This window comes from Camelus ferus, chromosome 35 (genome assembly GCF_009834535.1).
Source record: "Camelus ferus isolate YT-003-E chromosome 35, BCGSAC_Cfer_1.0, whole genome shotgun sequence".
Classification (NCBI taxonomy): Eukaryota; Metazoa; Chordata; class Mammalia; order Artiodactyla; family Camelidae; genus Camelus; species Camelus ferus.
Window position 1 is genome coordinate 7,611,477 of NC_045730.1, and position 18,683 is coordinate 7,630,159.

Below are 18,683 nucleotides of genomic sequence, written 5' to 3' on the forward strand. Positions count from 1 at the left end.
TGTTAATCTAAGGTTCACCTAATTCTCAATAGTCATGTTAATTTTTTTTTTAATGGAAGCCAATTGTGAATTTTGGCTTTTGTTTTTAAATTTTTATTTTCTTGTCCTTTAAGGACCATATTTTTTTCCAAAATAACTTAGTACCTACTGTTCTTAAATTGAGAAATTCAATTTCATTCTTAGACAATTAACTTTTAATTATTTCCAAGGGGCCTCATTATTGCATTAGTATGAGCAAACTAAGGGAATGGAATATGTAATTTAGCACTAAAATGCTCCATTTTTAGATGCTCCATATATGCTCATTAGATTACATTTGAAATTTTGTTTTCTAAATTATAACCAAATAAAATGCAGCCACCACAGTTGGTTAACACATAAGCAAAACTTTAAAATCACTTGTATAATCTTGAAAAAGCAGCTATAAACAGATGTGATACTAAATAATTCTACAGATTTTATCTCTAGTTTGCCAAATGGTGCTCAAGTGTAATGCAAACACAGCATTCACTGACTGGAAAATCAAAGACTACTTTAAACAATGCTGTGATATTTCAGGTGGGACTTGGTCACCAGGAGGCTTGGCTCAAGCACCTGTTGTTTCAGAGTTTGGAAAAAAGAAAGCTGGTTTCCATTCTGTATGCACAGCCATCCAGAGACTGGCAGATGGCCAGTGGCAAAAAGGAGACAGAGACTAAAATGCAAAATAGATGATAGATAGATAGATAAAATACATAGTCCAGTACTTTTTTTTTTTTTCAAAAAAAGGAAAGAATTACATGTATTTTATATCCAAAAGGCTAATAAATCCAATGTTATCTCTCCAGGGGAAGAAAAACTCAGCCTGTACATTCAGCATTGACAATTTTCTGCTCCTCCTGAAAGGTTCTTTAACTTTAGATTTTTCTGAAAAGAGTATCCAATTTTTCCTACTACATTTTATCATATATTTCCTTTATTTTAAAAACATATATTTGTTTGTTGACTGATTCAAATTCTACAAAAGGGAATACGATGAAATGCTATTATCTCTTTATGCCAATTTCCAATTCATGGCAGTTTCCCCAAAGGTGAACCCTGTTACTAGTATCTTATGTTCCTTTTCAAAAGTTTTCTCTGCATCAGAATAGACTTAAAAGTGTTTTTATGTGACGGATAAAATAACACCCCACCTCATTATACTATTATAATTAATTCAGACAAAAAAACCGTATACTTTTGTTTAAGCTGGGCTTAGAATGCACAAAAGGAAGAAAAAATAAATTTTAATTTTGTATTCATAAAAGACAATTTTGTTTATGCTATATTTCAGGACAAGCTAATGAAGAGACATGCTAAGATTCTTATTTAAAAAGATTATAAAGGGCCTTGTACTAAAAATAAATTCAAAATTTAATTCACTACTTATAAGCACTGTAAGTCAAAAACAATTATCCTGGATGCACAGTATTTCTAGAAGAAACTTAGTTCCTTTAGAACAGTGAATCTCTACTTTGGTAGCAGTAATTTAATAAAAATTCAGAAATTGAAGATGTTCTAATAATTTTAATTCACTAACAATGTTCCAAATCATCTGATTTATTTATTACATATGCTATACTCAACTAAAAATTTCTTTTTTTCTTTTATCCTGATCTGTTTCATTAACTCGTGATAGATTTTAACAACAAATATTTTTATCTTCAGAACTTTATTTATGTAGTACTTCTCTACTACAAATTAGGAATCAGTGTTTCCACACAATTTTGACACCAACACTGTAGGCCTACAGGACTCATAGCCCACACATGCAAGATCAGCATTTTCACCGAGCCGGCCTCAGATTACCCTGGGATCCCGTGAAGTGGTTCATTAAAATGTTAAATCCCCAAACTCCGCTCTGGACCTTGGAGGGTTTCAGAGATCTCTACATTTTAACAAGCTCCTGTGGCAATATTTTTTTTTTTAATACAACACTGGGTTTTATTTTGCACGTCAGTTTCCATTCCATTTCATTTCTCTAACAATTCATTTTTATGGTATTTTACAGAAGTACTGGTTCTTGACAGATCTTTAAAAAAAATTGGTCTTTCACCCCCTACAGTTTGAGAAGCACTGTGTCAGAGGAACTGACAGGTGCTAGTGCAGCTGGGGCAGAGAGAGGGCAGGGAGGCACCCCAGGTCACACCCACCCTACTGACTCTCACCCAGAATGTCCTTATTTCTGCTCTGTCTGAGGGACGCCTACACATCCCTCAAAGCCCAGCTCTAATATTACCTCCTCCTCTGGTTTCCCATGGTCCCTGGGACGTCCCTTGGCCCAGCGCTGACCATTATTTTATTAAACGCTCTCTTTTGACCATAATATCAGTCTTTTCATTATCAAGGTCAGGAGCCATGTACCCACAAGACTAGGGATTCCACAACAGTGGGGCCATGTCTAGTTCATGCCCAGAAGGAAAGGGGATGAAGAGGTGAAAGGTATGCCCCCTGAAGCCAACCTCCCCGAGAAAGGGGATCTAGAATCCCATCCCTCTAACTCAGAGTTATGCCACATCACAGCTGGAGTTCTTAGCTGGAGGGGAAGGGGTGGGGTAGAGACATGGTGTGCCCTGTCCCTCTCCACAGTGGCTTCCCCTAACCTTTTCTCCTGGGGGTGCTGTCCACGGAGAGCCCCCCACTGAGGGAGGGGGAGCTAAGCCAAATGGGAGAGGCCTCAGCCCTGTCTCACTTTGTCTCTGTCTGCTTCTCCTCCTGGGGCTCTCTGGGTACATCTCAGGTACTCACTCCTGCTCCAACAGTGTCAGGGAGGCAGAGTATCTTCTCTGTGTTCCTCCTACAACCCCACCTGCTGGGTTAATCCCACCACTGCCCCCCTCCAGTCCTCTAAGGCTGAATAAAAACCCCCACGGCTGCTGTGCACTGAAGGGCCTAAAGGCCAGTGGGCTCCTGGCTGAGAGAACTGCCTAGTGACCACTCCAGTGGGCAAGCGGACACAGCAGAGAATTACCGTGTTCAAATCTTAGTGCTGCCAATTTGTTACCATGTGATCTTAGGCAAGTCACAATCCCTCTCTGGGCTTCAGATTCCTCCTCCTCCCCCAGGTAAAGCTGGGAACTTTAGTTAAGTTCCCTCTCCAAAGGGTTGTAGCAAGAATTAAATTAACCAGCATTTTAAAAAAGGGTTTTGTGTATCCTCATGTCATGCTTACAATTCAGTTACTGAGAAGTAGATCTGAAAGTTGAGTTTCTCCCACTGAAGCCTACGGCTTCAGTGCCTGGAGTCTGCAGGACCCTAGTGGGTCCCCAGGGAAACAGTGTGGCCCAGGGACTCACAAATTGTCAAGAGGCCACTTGGCCTAAAAGTTAACCCCCCTCCCTACCAACAACTTTGAGAGTTTTGGTATCCATTCAGTTGTTACAAAAATAAAACTGAAGTTATATTGAGAAAACATTTTTAACCACATGTTGGGAGACAGTTGTTCATGGGCCTTTTGCTTTTCTGCAAGTCTTTCCTGCAGAGGCACTGATTGTCCTTCTTCCAGGCTGTCTTGTACAGTGAGCAGCCTTGCAACATCCAGAGACTATTTCCCTCTGGAGCAGGGAAGGCATGTTCAGTGCCTGTTATAAAAGATCTGGATTCTCTAAGTTGGGGCTCCTCTCTCGGAAAACATCCCCCCGTGTGTGCAGGTGTTACATGGCCCTCACGGCATCCCCCTGTGGGAAGTGGAGTGGGAGAACCAGTAGAAGAAAGTGGAGACACTCTGAGTAATAAAGTCCTTTGTCCCTGGCTTGAGTCTTCCGACAGTGTCCATGAGACTGGCAGGCTAACAAGTAGGGTAACATTTTAGGCAACTTCAAAGTTCTTGGCACAAAAAGGGCAAAATAGATACACTTTTGGAAGAAATCTCAAAAGCCACCAAATTATCTGGGCTATTGCAAAACGGAAGACAGGAGAGCAGGGTGATTTAGAACACATGCTTTGGACACAGCAGGATCTGAGGTCAAATCCCAACCCCACCAGGCCCACCAAACACCAGATCGAGCATGCTGTGGACGGCTCAGAGGTGCCTGGCTGGCTGGGGGACTGTGATCTAGCCTGCACGTGCCTAGCCAAGCCATGCGCCTGCTGGTGGGCCCCGCACAGGGCTGGGCCACCCAGAGGTGGTGACGCTTTCTAATCTTCCTATGGTGGTGGTGGTGGTGGTGGGGGGGGGGGGTTATAAGTACAAAATTCACATAGAAGAATGGTATAGACTTGAGGCTGCATGTGAGAGCTTGGGCCAGGTACCTGACTTCTCCAAGCCTCACCTTTCTTGCCTATAAAATGAGGACAAAGATCTCATATTTCACAGAATGGTTTAAGAATTTAGAGAAACAATGTGTAAGAAGAGCTTAGCACAACACGTGGCACATTGGTGGTACGTGAGTGTGGGAAATGTTATTATACATTAAACACAAGCAAATGCCATAAAATTTAAAATCTAAAATACTCCATGGCGGTGCCAACAGATGACCTGGTTTGGGTAAATTACAGGACACTAGACTAGGTGATAAGGGGTTAGATTCAGTAAATCTAGCTGAAGAATGCTGCCTCCATCACTGACTGGCCGCATGGGCTCAGGCAGGCAGGGAATGGCTTCCTCTCAGGGATCCTCTGTGTCCTCCGCTGTGAGATGGGGTAACAGTCCCTGCCTTAGAATGTGTGGACTTCCCATTGCAGGTACAGCCTGGCGCCAGCCCACGCTATGTATTCACACATGAGGGGTTCCCATCCCTGCCTTTACTCCAGAAAATCTATTTTAAGGAGCTCGGGTGCCTGTTTCTTGAGTTTCTCCCATCTTGCACTCGTTCTCGCAGGGGTTGAGCGAGGAGGGCGGCGCCGTGCAGGAGCAGCGGCAGTCGGTCCCAGAGCTCATGGTCTCCACCGTGAAAAAGTCCTGCGCACGCGCGCGCGCGCGCGCCCGCTGCACACCCTGCCTGCACGCGTCCTTGCTCAGCGGCCGCACGATGCACTTGGAGCGGCCGTCAGAGCCCTCCGAGGTCATGCGCCCCTGGTCCACGTCGCCAAGCACAGTACTGTCGGCGCGCGCGGAGCCGGCGCGCAGCAGCGGCAGCAGAAGCAGCGGCAGGGACCCGGGCCTGGGCGCGAGGGCGGCCGCGGCCGTGGCCGAGGCGGGAAGGGCGCGGGCAGCGGGCGCGGCCTCCGGGAGGGGGAGGCGCGGGCCGCACTCACTGCGAGCTGGGAGCCGCCGTCAGCGCGGCCCCTGCACGGCGCGCCCCCCGTCCGCCGGCAATTCTTAATTGTACCAATATTTGAGAACTACCCAACTTCCAGCCACTCAGATTTAAAGAACATAAGAAACAAATATGTGTTGATGACCGAGGGATTTCACATTTTAGCATACACAGAGAGCTTTATTAATTTGTCCAAGTTAGTCAGTGAATTGTTGGCTGTGCCACTCGGTGTTCAGACAACCAATGAAATCCACCTCAGACAACAAAACACGGCATTCTCTCTAGTTTCAATTTTGGGAATTTTGATTCCTTTTGAATAACTCAGGGATGCTTCCTCAATTCTCGGCTCTTCCTGAACCTTGGCTGGTTAGTAGTCCCTGACACAAAAGGCCCAAAACACTCACCAGAAAGAATCTCATTTAGTCTACACTTGGGCTAGTGTGGTCACCAGTTTCAGATCTATGGGCAATTTATCCAGTGTTGCTGAGTGTACGTAATTAAGCCTAATGTCCCCGTGATGCGTTCAATCAGAAATGATACCAGTTGTCTTCCTCCTGTCTATCATGACTAGGCAGAGTGTCTAATAACGCATTCCAATTAATTTTTCTCCAATTAAATAATTTGTTGGATCCGATAGTTCAGCAGGGACATATTTTCTATCAAAGACAAAAGTAGATTTTGTTCGAGTTATGAACAAGTTCACATTTTGTATTTAGACCTGACATTTAATTTATATACTGAAACCAGTAACATTTTCAGCAGTCAAAATATTACATGGTGATTTCAACTTGAAAGAAAGCCAGCATATTGGAATATGGATCAATAAAAGTTTATTTCAATTTTTGTAAGTTTGGTGGGTTCTAAATGTCCACCTGAAATTAGATGTATCTCCAAGCAGAACTGTATTTTACTCGAATCCACTGAAATAAGCCTAAGGTTATAATTAATTTTGGAACAGGGCTTCTAGATTTCCAAGACTGTTTCTGTTTGATTATTAGGTCTGGACTTAATATCTTATCACCAAAGCTAACGGGTTTCCTTATGGGAAAGAATTATGTACACATATAACTTACAAGTAGCTTCAAATATGAATTTATTATACCATAATGCCGAAAGTGTTACAGGCTATGGCTTTGTCCAGGATATAAAAGGTGCTTTTAAACAAGTTCAATTATACTCACTGTATCTACTGATCTATCTTAATTTTACAAATTTCAGACTTGGCCACATATTCCAAGCGTATATGGCATGTCACTCAACGATTGTTGGTTCCTGAACCTCTCCTTTCAATCTTAAAATCTTGGACTAAATTAAGCCTTACAGGTAAATCAGACCATGTGACTTATGTGGCCTTCTCTGGCCTGCTAAGGATTACAGTGGAGCTGCACCTTACTTCAGGGCTGGACACTGAGGTGGGTAAGTAGGTAAAAATCACGCGCACTCAAAATATGCTTGGAATTCCCTTAGTACAGCCCTCCCAGGAGCCTGACACCCTGTCCTTTACTAAAACCAGTCCTTCCCCTAATGTCAGAATGGACTGTGGGAGAATGAAAAACACAAACAAAACCTCCCCAAACAACACCATCTGAAAAAAAAAAAAAGAAAAAAAAAAAAACAACGAATAATCACAACAACAAAGAGTGGACTGTGGGGTATGGGGTTTTTGGTGATGAAGTTGTTGGCTTGCTTTTGGGACCACGTGGTATGAAAAGTATCCACTGTCTCTTCAAATACTAGAGTGACTCAAGATGCAGATGTGCTCCTGTTAAGGGATACAAAGTAACAAGACCAAAGGAGGAAGAGATATTCAAGTCTCCTTGGGGCTATTTTTATTCAGAAGCATAAGATTACTAATGGGGGAAAGGTTGGATCAGCTGCACTATTTAAATTTGTTCTCTCCAACTCTCTTTTTCCTCCCAAACTTAGGTAGTTGAAGTTCTGTAGGCTAAATGTGAATATGATAATTTAAGGACATACCCTTTTCAAAAATTAGCTATGCCTTTATAAAAAGCATTTTTTATCCTTAATTAATTTAGGTTGCTATTACACTTCATATTGTTAATGAATTACTAGCCAGTATTTCTGACTTTATGCATTTTCAAAATTTTTGAAATATATGTGATACTTTCTATTTCTCTTTTTGTTACTGCACAGAAATCCAATTCATTCACTGGAAAATAACAGCCAGGGCCAGACAACGCTCCAGGAAGTGTAACAGAAATCACCGGTTTAAAAAAAAAATAGAGTGCAGTCATTCAGGAACATCTCTCCCTCATCTCATATTTTTTCGTAAGTAAATATGTCACAGTGCTACTCTGTTGAGACACGTCTTTACCATTAACTGAGGCTTGCCTGTGCTATTCATTCTTTTGCTGGGTGGAATCATGGAATGTATTTATTCCCCAGTTTTTACCAGTACCAGTCTTATGACTTTGATTGGAACTAAGTAAACCTAAGGTGGAAAATTCTTTTAAAATGAGGCACCAAGAGACTAACTCCCCAGTGTTCAACATGCTTAATGATAAATCTTGACATTTTTTGCCAGGCATCAGCTCAATTCTTTCTATAGTCATGTGGTTGACAATGACAAAGTAGATGGATCAAACAGCCAAAGTAACAATTCGAATTCTCGGGAAAAGTGGAAATTTCTGGCCTCCATTATCTGCATAGTTCAGTCCAACCCTTAGGTGCTGGAATCCTACATTAGGTCAGGCGCTGTGTTGGGCGCTATGGGAGACACTAAAATGAGTAAGACTGAGATGATATTTCTACCATTTAAAGAATTTATGTTCTGTTATTTCCCCTTTGTTCACGCCTCCTTCTGTCTTCTCCATGTGGCAAAATTCAAATCACAGGAAAGAGTACATAATGAAAAGTTATTCCCTGTTCACTACAGTTCCTCTAGAGACTTGGGTATTCTCTGTCTATACAAACACACATGTATACAAATACTTTGAAATAATTTTATGTAATGGAAAATCAGGATCATATCTCATTATGCCAGGCTATAGGCTGCTTCCTGGGATCTCTTCTATTTCCATTTTATACCCTTTCCATAGATGATTGCATTCAGTCCAGTGAATTTAAACACTGTCTATATGATAATGACTGTCCAATCTGAACTTCTAGCCATAACCTTCTCCTGGAATTTCTGGCTTATATATTCACACCTACTCAGCATTTCCACTTAGAAGTCTGATTGACGTCTCAAAGTGAAGGTGCCTCCAACCAGACTCTATTTCTTCCCACCTTAGTCTCTATTTCCTGCGCCATCTCACTTATGTCAAAAAGCGAGCGCCAGCATCTCTCACGTTGCTCAAACAAAAATTCAGGAAGCATCCTGGATTCGTATCTTTCTCTTTTCCTTCACTTCTAATCCATTACTAAGTAATCTGTCTGCCTTTGAAACGCTCTTTGCTTTCACTTCCGTGTAGCTGGCTCCCAATCATTCAGATCCAAACATGGAAGCTCTGCGAGGGAAGTGATTTTTCTCTCTTTCAATCACCAGGGGATTCACAATCTAGGACAGTAACTTGAAGACAGAGACACTCAAAAACTCTTGTTGAATGAGTGAACGCAAAAGGTATAGTTGAGAGTGGTTGAAACGGGTCCTCTCAATTTTCAGTGACTTTCTTACCCAGCAGTAAGGGGCTACCTAGCCTGAGTAAAACATTTTTGATCATGGATCTCATTGTATGTTCCTATAACTCAGATTCCTTTAGACTTTGTATAAGCCACTACAAACAGTTTGCCTTACTTTTGGCTCCCTGAAAAGTGGGAATTAAAGGAAATAAGCAAACCAATTAAAATTATCTTTTTAGAGGAAGCCCAACTTGAGAATTCTGTAATCACCACCAACTGATCATCATTCAGGGATAAGAGAGCACAAAGGAGAAGGTAAGGAGGATGGAAGAAAATAGTCTGAGAGGCAGTGTTTGTGCTGCTTAGGATAAGGCTTGTCTTGTTTTATTGAATTTGTTAATAAAAGCTCTAAAGTCTAGGGAAATGCTTCTGGGCAGCAAATGCAAAGTTTTGATGCTCATAGGTCTAAGGAGAAATTAATAAAATGCAATGGGGAAATTAAGTTGAACAAAAGTGCAATGAGCCATAGTTAAACCAATTAATTAAGCAGGTTTTGATATGTATATAACTGGGTTGCTGAAGAATTAAAAATAAATCCACGATTTTAAACCAACATTTGGTATTCAATAAAACACCAAATGGTAACATGCAGAAAACTTATAGATTTCTTAATAGTGTTCTATGATAAATTCCTTCCTCATTCATATGTACCATCACCTTTCTTTTTTCCCCATTAATTTTGAAAAAGTCCCTCTGCTTTTAGTAATATGCAAAAGTCATACGCTTTGCTTGATTCTCTTCTGCATTCACTTTATGTCAATTTCAAAACCATGTAATTTTCGTGCACTGTCAATTATAGGAATATTTATTTTTCAGTAGCACGCTTGCCGTAGTATGTCTATGGTTCACAGGAAGCAGTGACGATTAACTTCTTAGTGCCCCTGCAGCCTGGCGGGCATCAGGCAGAATCCATGAGGCATCAAGACAGGCCGGGAGTCACAGAGCTTGAGTTTCAGTTCCAAGCTTATCACTTTAAGAGCTCTGAGCTCCTGCACAAGTAACTTAGCTCCTGGAAGCCTCAGTTTCCTCCACTATAAAAATGCTGTATGAGTTAAATATGCAACTTGTGGATGCATTTTGAATGCCAAAATTGCTTGTTTGGAACATTATTAAATATCTATTTCCAACAAAGATTTTTTTTAAAAAAAATAATGAAATATTTAGTGGCAGGTCGGTTTCTAGTCTAGTGCGCCAAACTTTCATTTACAGTAACATGATTTCAGTTCAGAACAGTCCTAACAGCACTCTAGCTGTGGGTGCTAACTCGTCCTGATTTCCCCTCAACTTTTCTGGTTTCAGCACTGGTTTCAGTCCCTCATCCTAGGAAACCTTTCATTCCCAGACAAGCCTAATCATGGTGCCTTCAATGGGCACCCAATGATCATCATTCACACATTCATTTTTCTGCAGCATCGGGTACGTTCTTGGTCTGTGGAGATGTTAGGACAGTTCATTTTTAATAAGCCCAGAGCCTAGCAGAGGAGACACACAGATGACCCGTCCATAATCCCTGGGTTAAATGCAAACGATGGAGGTTGGTGCCGGAAGCCAGAGACCGGAGGGGCTGGGCACCTCACACAGACTCATGGTTTGGGGAAAGTTCTGAGAGGAGGCCACCACTGGACTGGAACTTAGATTAGGTTTGCATCCCAAGCCAGGACCTTCTACTTAATTCTCTGGGGCACTTTTCATGTCTGAGCTCAGTATCACTTAAATATACCCATTAAAATGCCATCTCTTTAGACTCATTTTGGTCATTATCTGAACAGATCTTGACTGACTTCTGCTCTGCATATAATTCATACAGCATGTCAGCAACGTCTGAATGTAAATGAACACAAACCCTTGATTTTACAGCAGTCCTTCCCACACCGGAGATACAGCCAAGTTAAAATCTACTTCTCAGAGTGCTAACTGCCTGCTTGCTTCTTCATTATTTGAAGTTCATTACACAAGGAACAACATGGTGAATTGAAAACAGAATAGCAGTTATAGTAAATAATATTGCTGTGTCCCAAAGTTCGCAAGTTACGTGTTTCCCAAAGCCTGTTCTCAAGAAACTGGCATTCTATTCTTTATACTTCAGTAACTTTTAAGGTATTCCCAAGCATGCCTCTACCATTACAGTGAACGCTGCTGCAACATGATAAGACAGGCTTCTGTACGACAGGAAGCTCTGGGGTAACATGCACTAAATGAACAGCTTGAGGACTCAGTTCTCCTGGAGGAAGAAGCAGAAATTTCAAAGACTCTGTAGGTAAGAGGTGACTTCTTCACAGACAGACTGTAAGCTCCCTGGGTGGCAGTGACCACATCTATCTTACTCATTGTTGCTTCTCTGGCACTTGGGACATAACTGATGCACAAAATGGTTGGGTAAATAAAAGACACTTGAATGTCTTCGCTCTGTATTTCCAACAAATGATCATTCAGTCTCCGAAAAACTCTACCAATTGAAAAATCTTTTTTGCCATTCATAAAAATCAGTAAACCTCTTTGCTACCAGCAAGTGATGCTGCTTAAGTTTCAAAGTCAGTTAGTTATGACACAGACCAAAACCACTCATACTATTTATGGACAGGCTAGTTAGTGTCACTGTCTGTCTCAGCCTTAGACCACACCTCTAATCTTGGTTAGTAACATGTGAAATATTTATAAGAACTTGTTAAGAATGTGTATGTGATGTTGCATAGACCCTCCTTGTTATGGTGAAGGTGTGTCATACCATGATTTCTGATGAATAAGGACCACAGCATCAATTGATAGACTCATCCATCACAGTCATCATCTATCGTAAGCCCCATAGTGGTTATAAACATATGTCAGATAACCATCTTATGGATTACAAAGGTTCTGGTAATTTTGAGCAATCAAAGGATAATACTAAAATTCCCACTCATGAGCATTTTTTGCATTTTGGTCATGGTATTCTTTCTTCACACATATACATTTGTTCATGCATCCTGAATCATCACCCTGACACATTCAAACTTCAGTGGAACCGCAGAAGCAACAAGGTTGAAAATTTTTGTAAATTTTTTGCATTGTTCCTTTTTACCTTTGAAGTTTACTACACCAACTGCAGTTGAAGCCAATCTGAGAGGATACACACGGGCCACAACCATTAAACTGGAGACAGGCTAGGAAACAAAGAGAATGGATTCATCAAGACGAATTGGCAGCATGGAGAGAGCAAAATTAAAATCACCGCTGCATCCCCATATATCCGCAGGGTCAAGATACCCATGCAAACACAGGTCAGAACCTCAAATTTGCAAATCATTTTTTGCACCTAACTTACATGTTAAGTTTGCATGTTAACTTACTAGGCAATGGGGTCATCTCCACAGCTGAAATATTGGTAATTTTTGACATTTGTAGTTCTACTCGGTGGTATTCATAAATTGTTCTTCTTCGAACATCTGTAAATACAAAAATAGAAAAAAAATCAACTTTCAACATTTCTTCACTTACAAAACAACAGCATTTTAATAATGAATGTAGAAGTATGTTTTTCACCTGATGGGGTTTTAAAATAAAGATTTAAAATAATCGATCCCTGGAAAGAGATTAATTATAAAAATCTGAAAGTCATGTGCCCATGTACACAGAAGTCCTTTTATCAAGGAAGTGGAAAATGTTGATTAGGGTCTCAGATTACTCAGTTCGTAAGCAGGGTTCCAATCCACTATCACTCAGAGTATACTTAAGACATTTTCTTGATGTATTTGTAAATTTTGAAAGACTTTTGACATTTGAAATCAAGAACATAAGATGACCCCATCTCCTTGAAGCTAAAGCTGAATTCCTTAGGAATGGGTAGTGATTAAATTTTTTTCAGTATAAGTAAAGCTACGTTAGCTAGAAGAAGAGCCTGATTGTTCTAAAGGTTTAGAAGAAACTTCTTTAATAAAATTAAAGAGAGAACTTTATGCTCATGTATGACTGAAACATCATGCTATACATCAGAAATTGACACAACATTGTAAACAGACTATACTTCATTAAGTATAAATTAAAAGAATAAATTACAAGGACTGAAAAGAAGGAAATAAAATTAAATATAGAATTTATATCATTAAAAAAATCAGTATTGCTATTTATTAAACATACAGAATCATACCCAAGGAAGGTTAATAATTAGCACTTATAATGCCTACAAGGATTTATAATAATTCATCAGCAGTGTCCCTGAGGAATAAATAGATTAGATGGAGACTTTGGCAAGAACTTTAATATTAAAAATCAGATAAATTATAAGCAAGTGTATTTTATGACAAAACACGACTGTTAATGAATCATATTTAAAATCTCCTTTATAAAAAGACCTGAGCCTTATACTAATGAGTTTGCCTGATTTTGGTAAATGTTGATGGAAAAGTAGTATTAGCGGTGTTTTACTTAGTTTTTGGAATGCCTATAATGACAGGAATGCACTTCCTGAATACTGTCATATCTGTTAGGGACTATTTGGGAAGCTATAAAATTACTTCTAAAATATCATAGTATCCAGTCTTGGGAAATCATATGTCACAGCAGTTCATAATGCCTGCGTTTGAACAGTCTGGTTCAAATCCCAGCATTGCTACTTGGTGTCTGCACGACCTTGGGCTCTTCTGTTCACTTCTCTGTGCCTCACTTTTCCTATCTATAAAATAGAGATAATACTACCTGTATCACAGAGTTGTTTTGAGAATTAAAATGAGATAGTAATTGAAAATTGCTTAGAACAATCCCTTTCCCATTGTAAGTGTTCAATACATGTCAGGTATAATTTTTGTCTAATTTCAATGTGGCAACCATAGATCATATGCTGCATCTAATTTCTATAGACCTAAACTCACTGAAATCACACTGAGGCCCTGAAATGTGGCTTCTAGGAATTTGTCTTTTGTCTTATTATTTTGTCTTATATTAGGGAAGGTTAAGTTTTGATTAAAGTCAATGGACCCAACAATGATCTCCTCTAGGACATAAAGTGGGAGTGTGGTGCCCACAAGACGGTGAGCAGTCTTTTAGTAACTGTGTTCAGGAAACGTAGATACTTAACATATCCAGGAGGAAAGTCAAACATTTACTTACAACCCTACACATACTTCTTTTTCTCTCTACTTACATTCTTTCACCCATTTCTGATTATTCACCATGAAATTCTATGCCAGAAGAGAAAGGGGAGGGAGTGGCCCCAAGTGAACTCTTTAGGGTCCAGGAATGCTTCCAGAGACATTTACCAAATATACCTGCAGGTTATAAGATTAGGAAACACTGCTTAAAAATGTTAATCCAATTCATATCTTTTCGGTATAAGCAAAAGATGCATATACAATTTTCAAAGTGTAAACTCTATCCTACATTAGAGAAAATGCTAATTTCATGGTATTTAATAAGATTGCTTGAGGTACAGGAATCATGCCTTCTCTCTCTCTTTTTAAGTTTTAAGGCATATGAAAATCTTCTGTCTTTGTCTAAATAGGACACATTCCTACATACTGCTTTCCTATGTATTTTGCTAAACAATTTAGTTCTTGGAAATAAATAAATGACATAGACTTGCCATGACATCACTGTGATGGAATTTTTTTAGGTCTTCATATTAAAAGTTTGCACAATAGCTATCATATCAGGAGGTGTTTAAAATACTAGTTTTGTTTTCATTTCGTATTAGACTTTGGAAAGCTCAAACTATGGACACGACTGTGAAGCTTCTGGGAGTCAGTTACCGATCACGCATATGGAGTGAAAGGAAGGAGTGGCCAGTTTTGCTATGTTAGTTCTATCTCCTGTTCAGACACCTCCAGCGATTGGGAGGAGATGAATTTAACAAAACCAAAATTAATGAGACCGAGTTTTGTCTGATGACCTGCCAATCAATGACAGCTTCCAAACGGTCATTTCTGTTGTATTTCAGACATACCCCTGTCAAAAACAAGTAATTAGGAATGTATTTACTGGTGGCTCCTGCCAATACTAGAAGCTTTCATTTGATTCCAGAAAACTGTCTTCTTTAGAAAGTCAGCCAAAATGATGAACCAAACATTCAGTCTTAGTTGTGGTGATAACAGCTTCGACTGATTTATTGCATCTTTACAAAACCAAGATCAACTATAATACCTATTATGGGCTTTAAAAAAATTTTTTTAAATGAAATGAATCTCTGAACAGATGAACACATAGGGAATAAAATCCAGTAATCAAAATCTTAAGATGATATGATTCAAAGCGTTAAGTAGTGAATTGCATTTTTTTAGACATTCTGAGCAGTATCAGCAGGAGGGACAGAGTGATCATATGGAAACTCCAGGAATCCTCTCCAATCAATATCCAGTCTAGCTGAAATGAAAACAGTTTAATGAGTACCCTGTGGCATGGTTAGCCATGATCTAGTTTATTTGTCTTCTTGAAAACTAACATTCACATAGAGACTCTATGAGTACTTTCCTAAATTGTCTGATTCTTATATTTATGTGAATATTTTAATATTTTGTCTGAATTGCCAAGTAAATGATCAGCTAAATGTCCTCATTTGTGTGTTGCCAAGGCTTAATGACTGGCCTCAAATGATTATTTCTTATCTTCTTTTCTAGTTCCAGTCGAGCCCAGCACACAGCACCATTTGCTGAGTACTATTTAATGTCAATAGCATGTATCCCCAAACTGCAAGTTCATTCCCAGCATAAAGACTCGGGGAAAAAAAAGACTCTTGAGAGGAAGAATGCACTATTATGGAAGTTATCAGCTTCCCATACACAAATGCAATGCATTAACAGAATTAGGTTGTTGGAGTTGTGAAATAAGAATCTACAAACAGAAGATGCTTTTGCCTTAAACTTTTTTTTAATTCCTTCTGTAGTTCTAATTCTAATGATTAATAATGTAATTCAGCATTAGATAAGGCAAAATAAAATTTAGGTGACCACCAGGTGCTAATCTGAGTCTCTCAGATTTTCCTCTCATTCTTCTTTTTTGTTCATAGACCTTCTAAAAAAATTTTCTCAAATATGTCAGAATTAACCAGTGATTTCTAACATGCAGAAAATTCTTAAATTTTTGCTTCTTTTGATGAATCAAGGTCAAATAGGGTACATTAGAAACCTATGTATTCAAGCAATAAAATATCACTAGCATAATGCTTTCTATCTTGGAGGAGTTTTTTGAGAGGGTATTTTATGAGAAAAATGTCATGATTTCTATTTCTTCTTCCTTTTGTGGAGCCTTGAGGGAGCTTGTCCGTACTTGACAATAGAAGGACCTAATGAAGTTGTGCGGGAAGGAGAAGCAATTGTATCTTCTGAAAAATGAATAATTTTGAAGTGTTTTCCATTTTGAGGAGAGACAAAGTAAGATGACACAATTTACTGAAGGATTTGTAGATCGATCTGTCCTTAAATGAATGAAAGGACCCTGATAACTTTGAAAGTCACATGTGAGGCTCAGTTCTTCTGAAAGAGCTTTAACTTGGGGTGTATAAATGTGAAGAAAAAAATAACTTCAAGTTTTCTCCAAGACTATTTGTTTCTTCCATAGTTTGGCAATATGTTCTTTTTTATCTTGGTTGCTAAGTAACTATAATGGATGTATCCTACCATCAAGTCAGAACTACAAATTGTTTATTTTTATGGACAAAATCAAGTAAAGTGGAATGCTTAAATTTGCAAATGTATCATTTAATCATATCTAAAATTCTAAGGACTTTCAAAAGGCAAGAAAGTAAAAAGTAGGAAAAATTTGTAAGTATACTTGAAACTTAGTTTACTTTAAACGTGTATATATTTGTCCCCTTGTTCAACATGGTAACCATCAGTCATATGTATCTCTTTAAATTAAACTTAATTAATTAAATCCAATTAAAAATTCAGTTTCCCAGTCTCACTAGCCACCTTTCAAGTGCATAGGAGCCACATGTAGCTAGTAAGTCCATACTGGATGATTTACATTTAAAACATTTCATCAGCACAGAAAGTTCTATTGGACAGTACTGGTCTATGCTATTACTTTGGGGAGAATTAAAGCTTAAGACACTTTGCATAATAAAAGCACATTTCTATTTCTGTTTGTTAAAGTTATTTTTTTTTTCAATCTGTGAGCATAATTTTGATCAAGTTCTTTGAAAAATTGCCTGCTCTGTAAGCTTCTAAGGAGACCATGTATGGCAGACTATATATATGTTCCTCAAAGAGTTTACTGAATCTCTAGGTATTTTAAAAATATATTTGCTCTCCAAATTAGTTGTCAGTTTTATTTTTGGAAATGCTAATGCTTCTTACTGAGCTGTGAATAACAGTAATGGACATAGTAAAGGCACACTGTAGCACTAACAGTGTCACCAGATCTGAAACAGCAGATGCCTGAGAGAAAGGGGCTGGGGTCCAGAAAGCACAGATAACGGACTGCTGGTGAGAAGAATAAAATTGAGTATTCTAAGGGATTCAGAAAGTGTCATGGTCATAACTTATAGTAGAACCATTTTAAGCGAGGTCTGCTGTTTTCCAGATTTGTTCCTAGTACAAGAATTCTGCATGCGTGTTGAAATCACTTTCACACGACTGAAATGACACAGCCTTACGTTTCCAAATATATGAACCACGGAGGCATGAGAAGATTTTTCTGGGTTTTTTGCTGGAAATGTTATGCTCATTACACTCAGGGGACGGAGAAAAAAGGTGGGGCATGAGGGGGAAGGTGAGCTTCCTGAACACTGAGATTCAAATTCAAAACATTACGTTGGAGGAGAGAGAAACACACGAGTATGAGTGGTAGCATTTGACCAGGAAGACCTCTTCACACTGTGTCAAAGAATCTGGGGCTGAGAAACAATTACGTAGTGGAGCTACTTATCAAGATATTATGGAAATTACACACGACCCATGAATAAATGACAATGTTAGGACTTTCTGGTAATCAAAAGAATACTAGAGCAACAATGAGATACCACGTTCTGCTTATCAAATGGTGACGTTTAAAAAAATGATTATAATGTCTGAGAGCATTTGGGGAAATGGCAGATCTAATATAATCCTGGTAGGGGAGTAAATTGGTATCGTCTATATAGAAAACAATCTGTCAAAGTATATAAAAGTCTATTAACATTCAGTGGCTACATATTCATTTTTTATGAATCAGAAATGAGCAAAAATTTAAAAACAAGGATGTTCAGCAGCGTTTTCCTGATAATTAATGTGAAAAGCAACCTACATGACAAATCAGGGCTGAAACAGATTACATAAGTGATGAAACAAAGGAATTTGTTGCAACTATGGGTCGCCACATTCAGACAGGTATTTGACAGTGCAGAAAAAGTGTATTGTATTTATTTTGAGAAAAACAGGTGGTGAAAGTACAGCATGATGCCAGTCTTCTTACTGTGCACGTCTGTGTGTGTATATACTGTAAACAAAGATCGGATGCAGGTATGCGAAACATTGTTATCTCTATATAGTAGATTTACAGGCAACTTAATTTTCTTCTTTGCATTTTCTGTTATTTTATGAATTTCTCTGAATTAATGTAAACTATGCTTTTCATCCCAAGTATGTTTTTATACTCATATTTCTGTAATGAATAACCAAGGTCATTGTATGTAGATTCATTTTTCACATCTGTACCTATGGAGATTGAATTGGCTGGTCTCTGTGGGGGGTTTTGTTTCTAAAGTTCTATAAAATATTTTATGAAGAACAGAAGGTAATGCAGAGTTTTACATACACATGGACAGATAGACATAATAATGTTAAAAAAAAACAAAAGCTGTCCTAGGAAAAAGTGAATTTTGGAGAGAAGGTGTCAAAGTCTCTTTCAGTGGAAATCCCCAGGGGCCTCACCTCCGTG

General features: G+C 38.9%; 1 protein-coding gene across 1 annotated transcript in view; it reads right to left on the reverse strand.

The window, feature by feature from the left end:
* The window catches only part of PLXDC2 (plexin domain containing 2), a 324,630-nt gene that overhangs the window by 72,338 nt on the left and 233,609 nt on the right, over positions 1 to 18,683 (reverse strand). Inside the window, exons 8-9 of the mRNA XM_032473563.1 lie at positions 12,185 to 12,377; positions 11,917 to 11,998 (exon numbers count right to left, since the gene is read on the reverse strand). Coding sequence (XP_032329454.1) covers positions 11,917 to 11,998; positions 12,185 to 12,377 — 275 coding nt within the window. The remainder of the gene's footprint in view (positions 1 to 11,916; positions 11,999 to 12,184; positions 12,378 to 18,683) is intronic.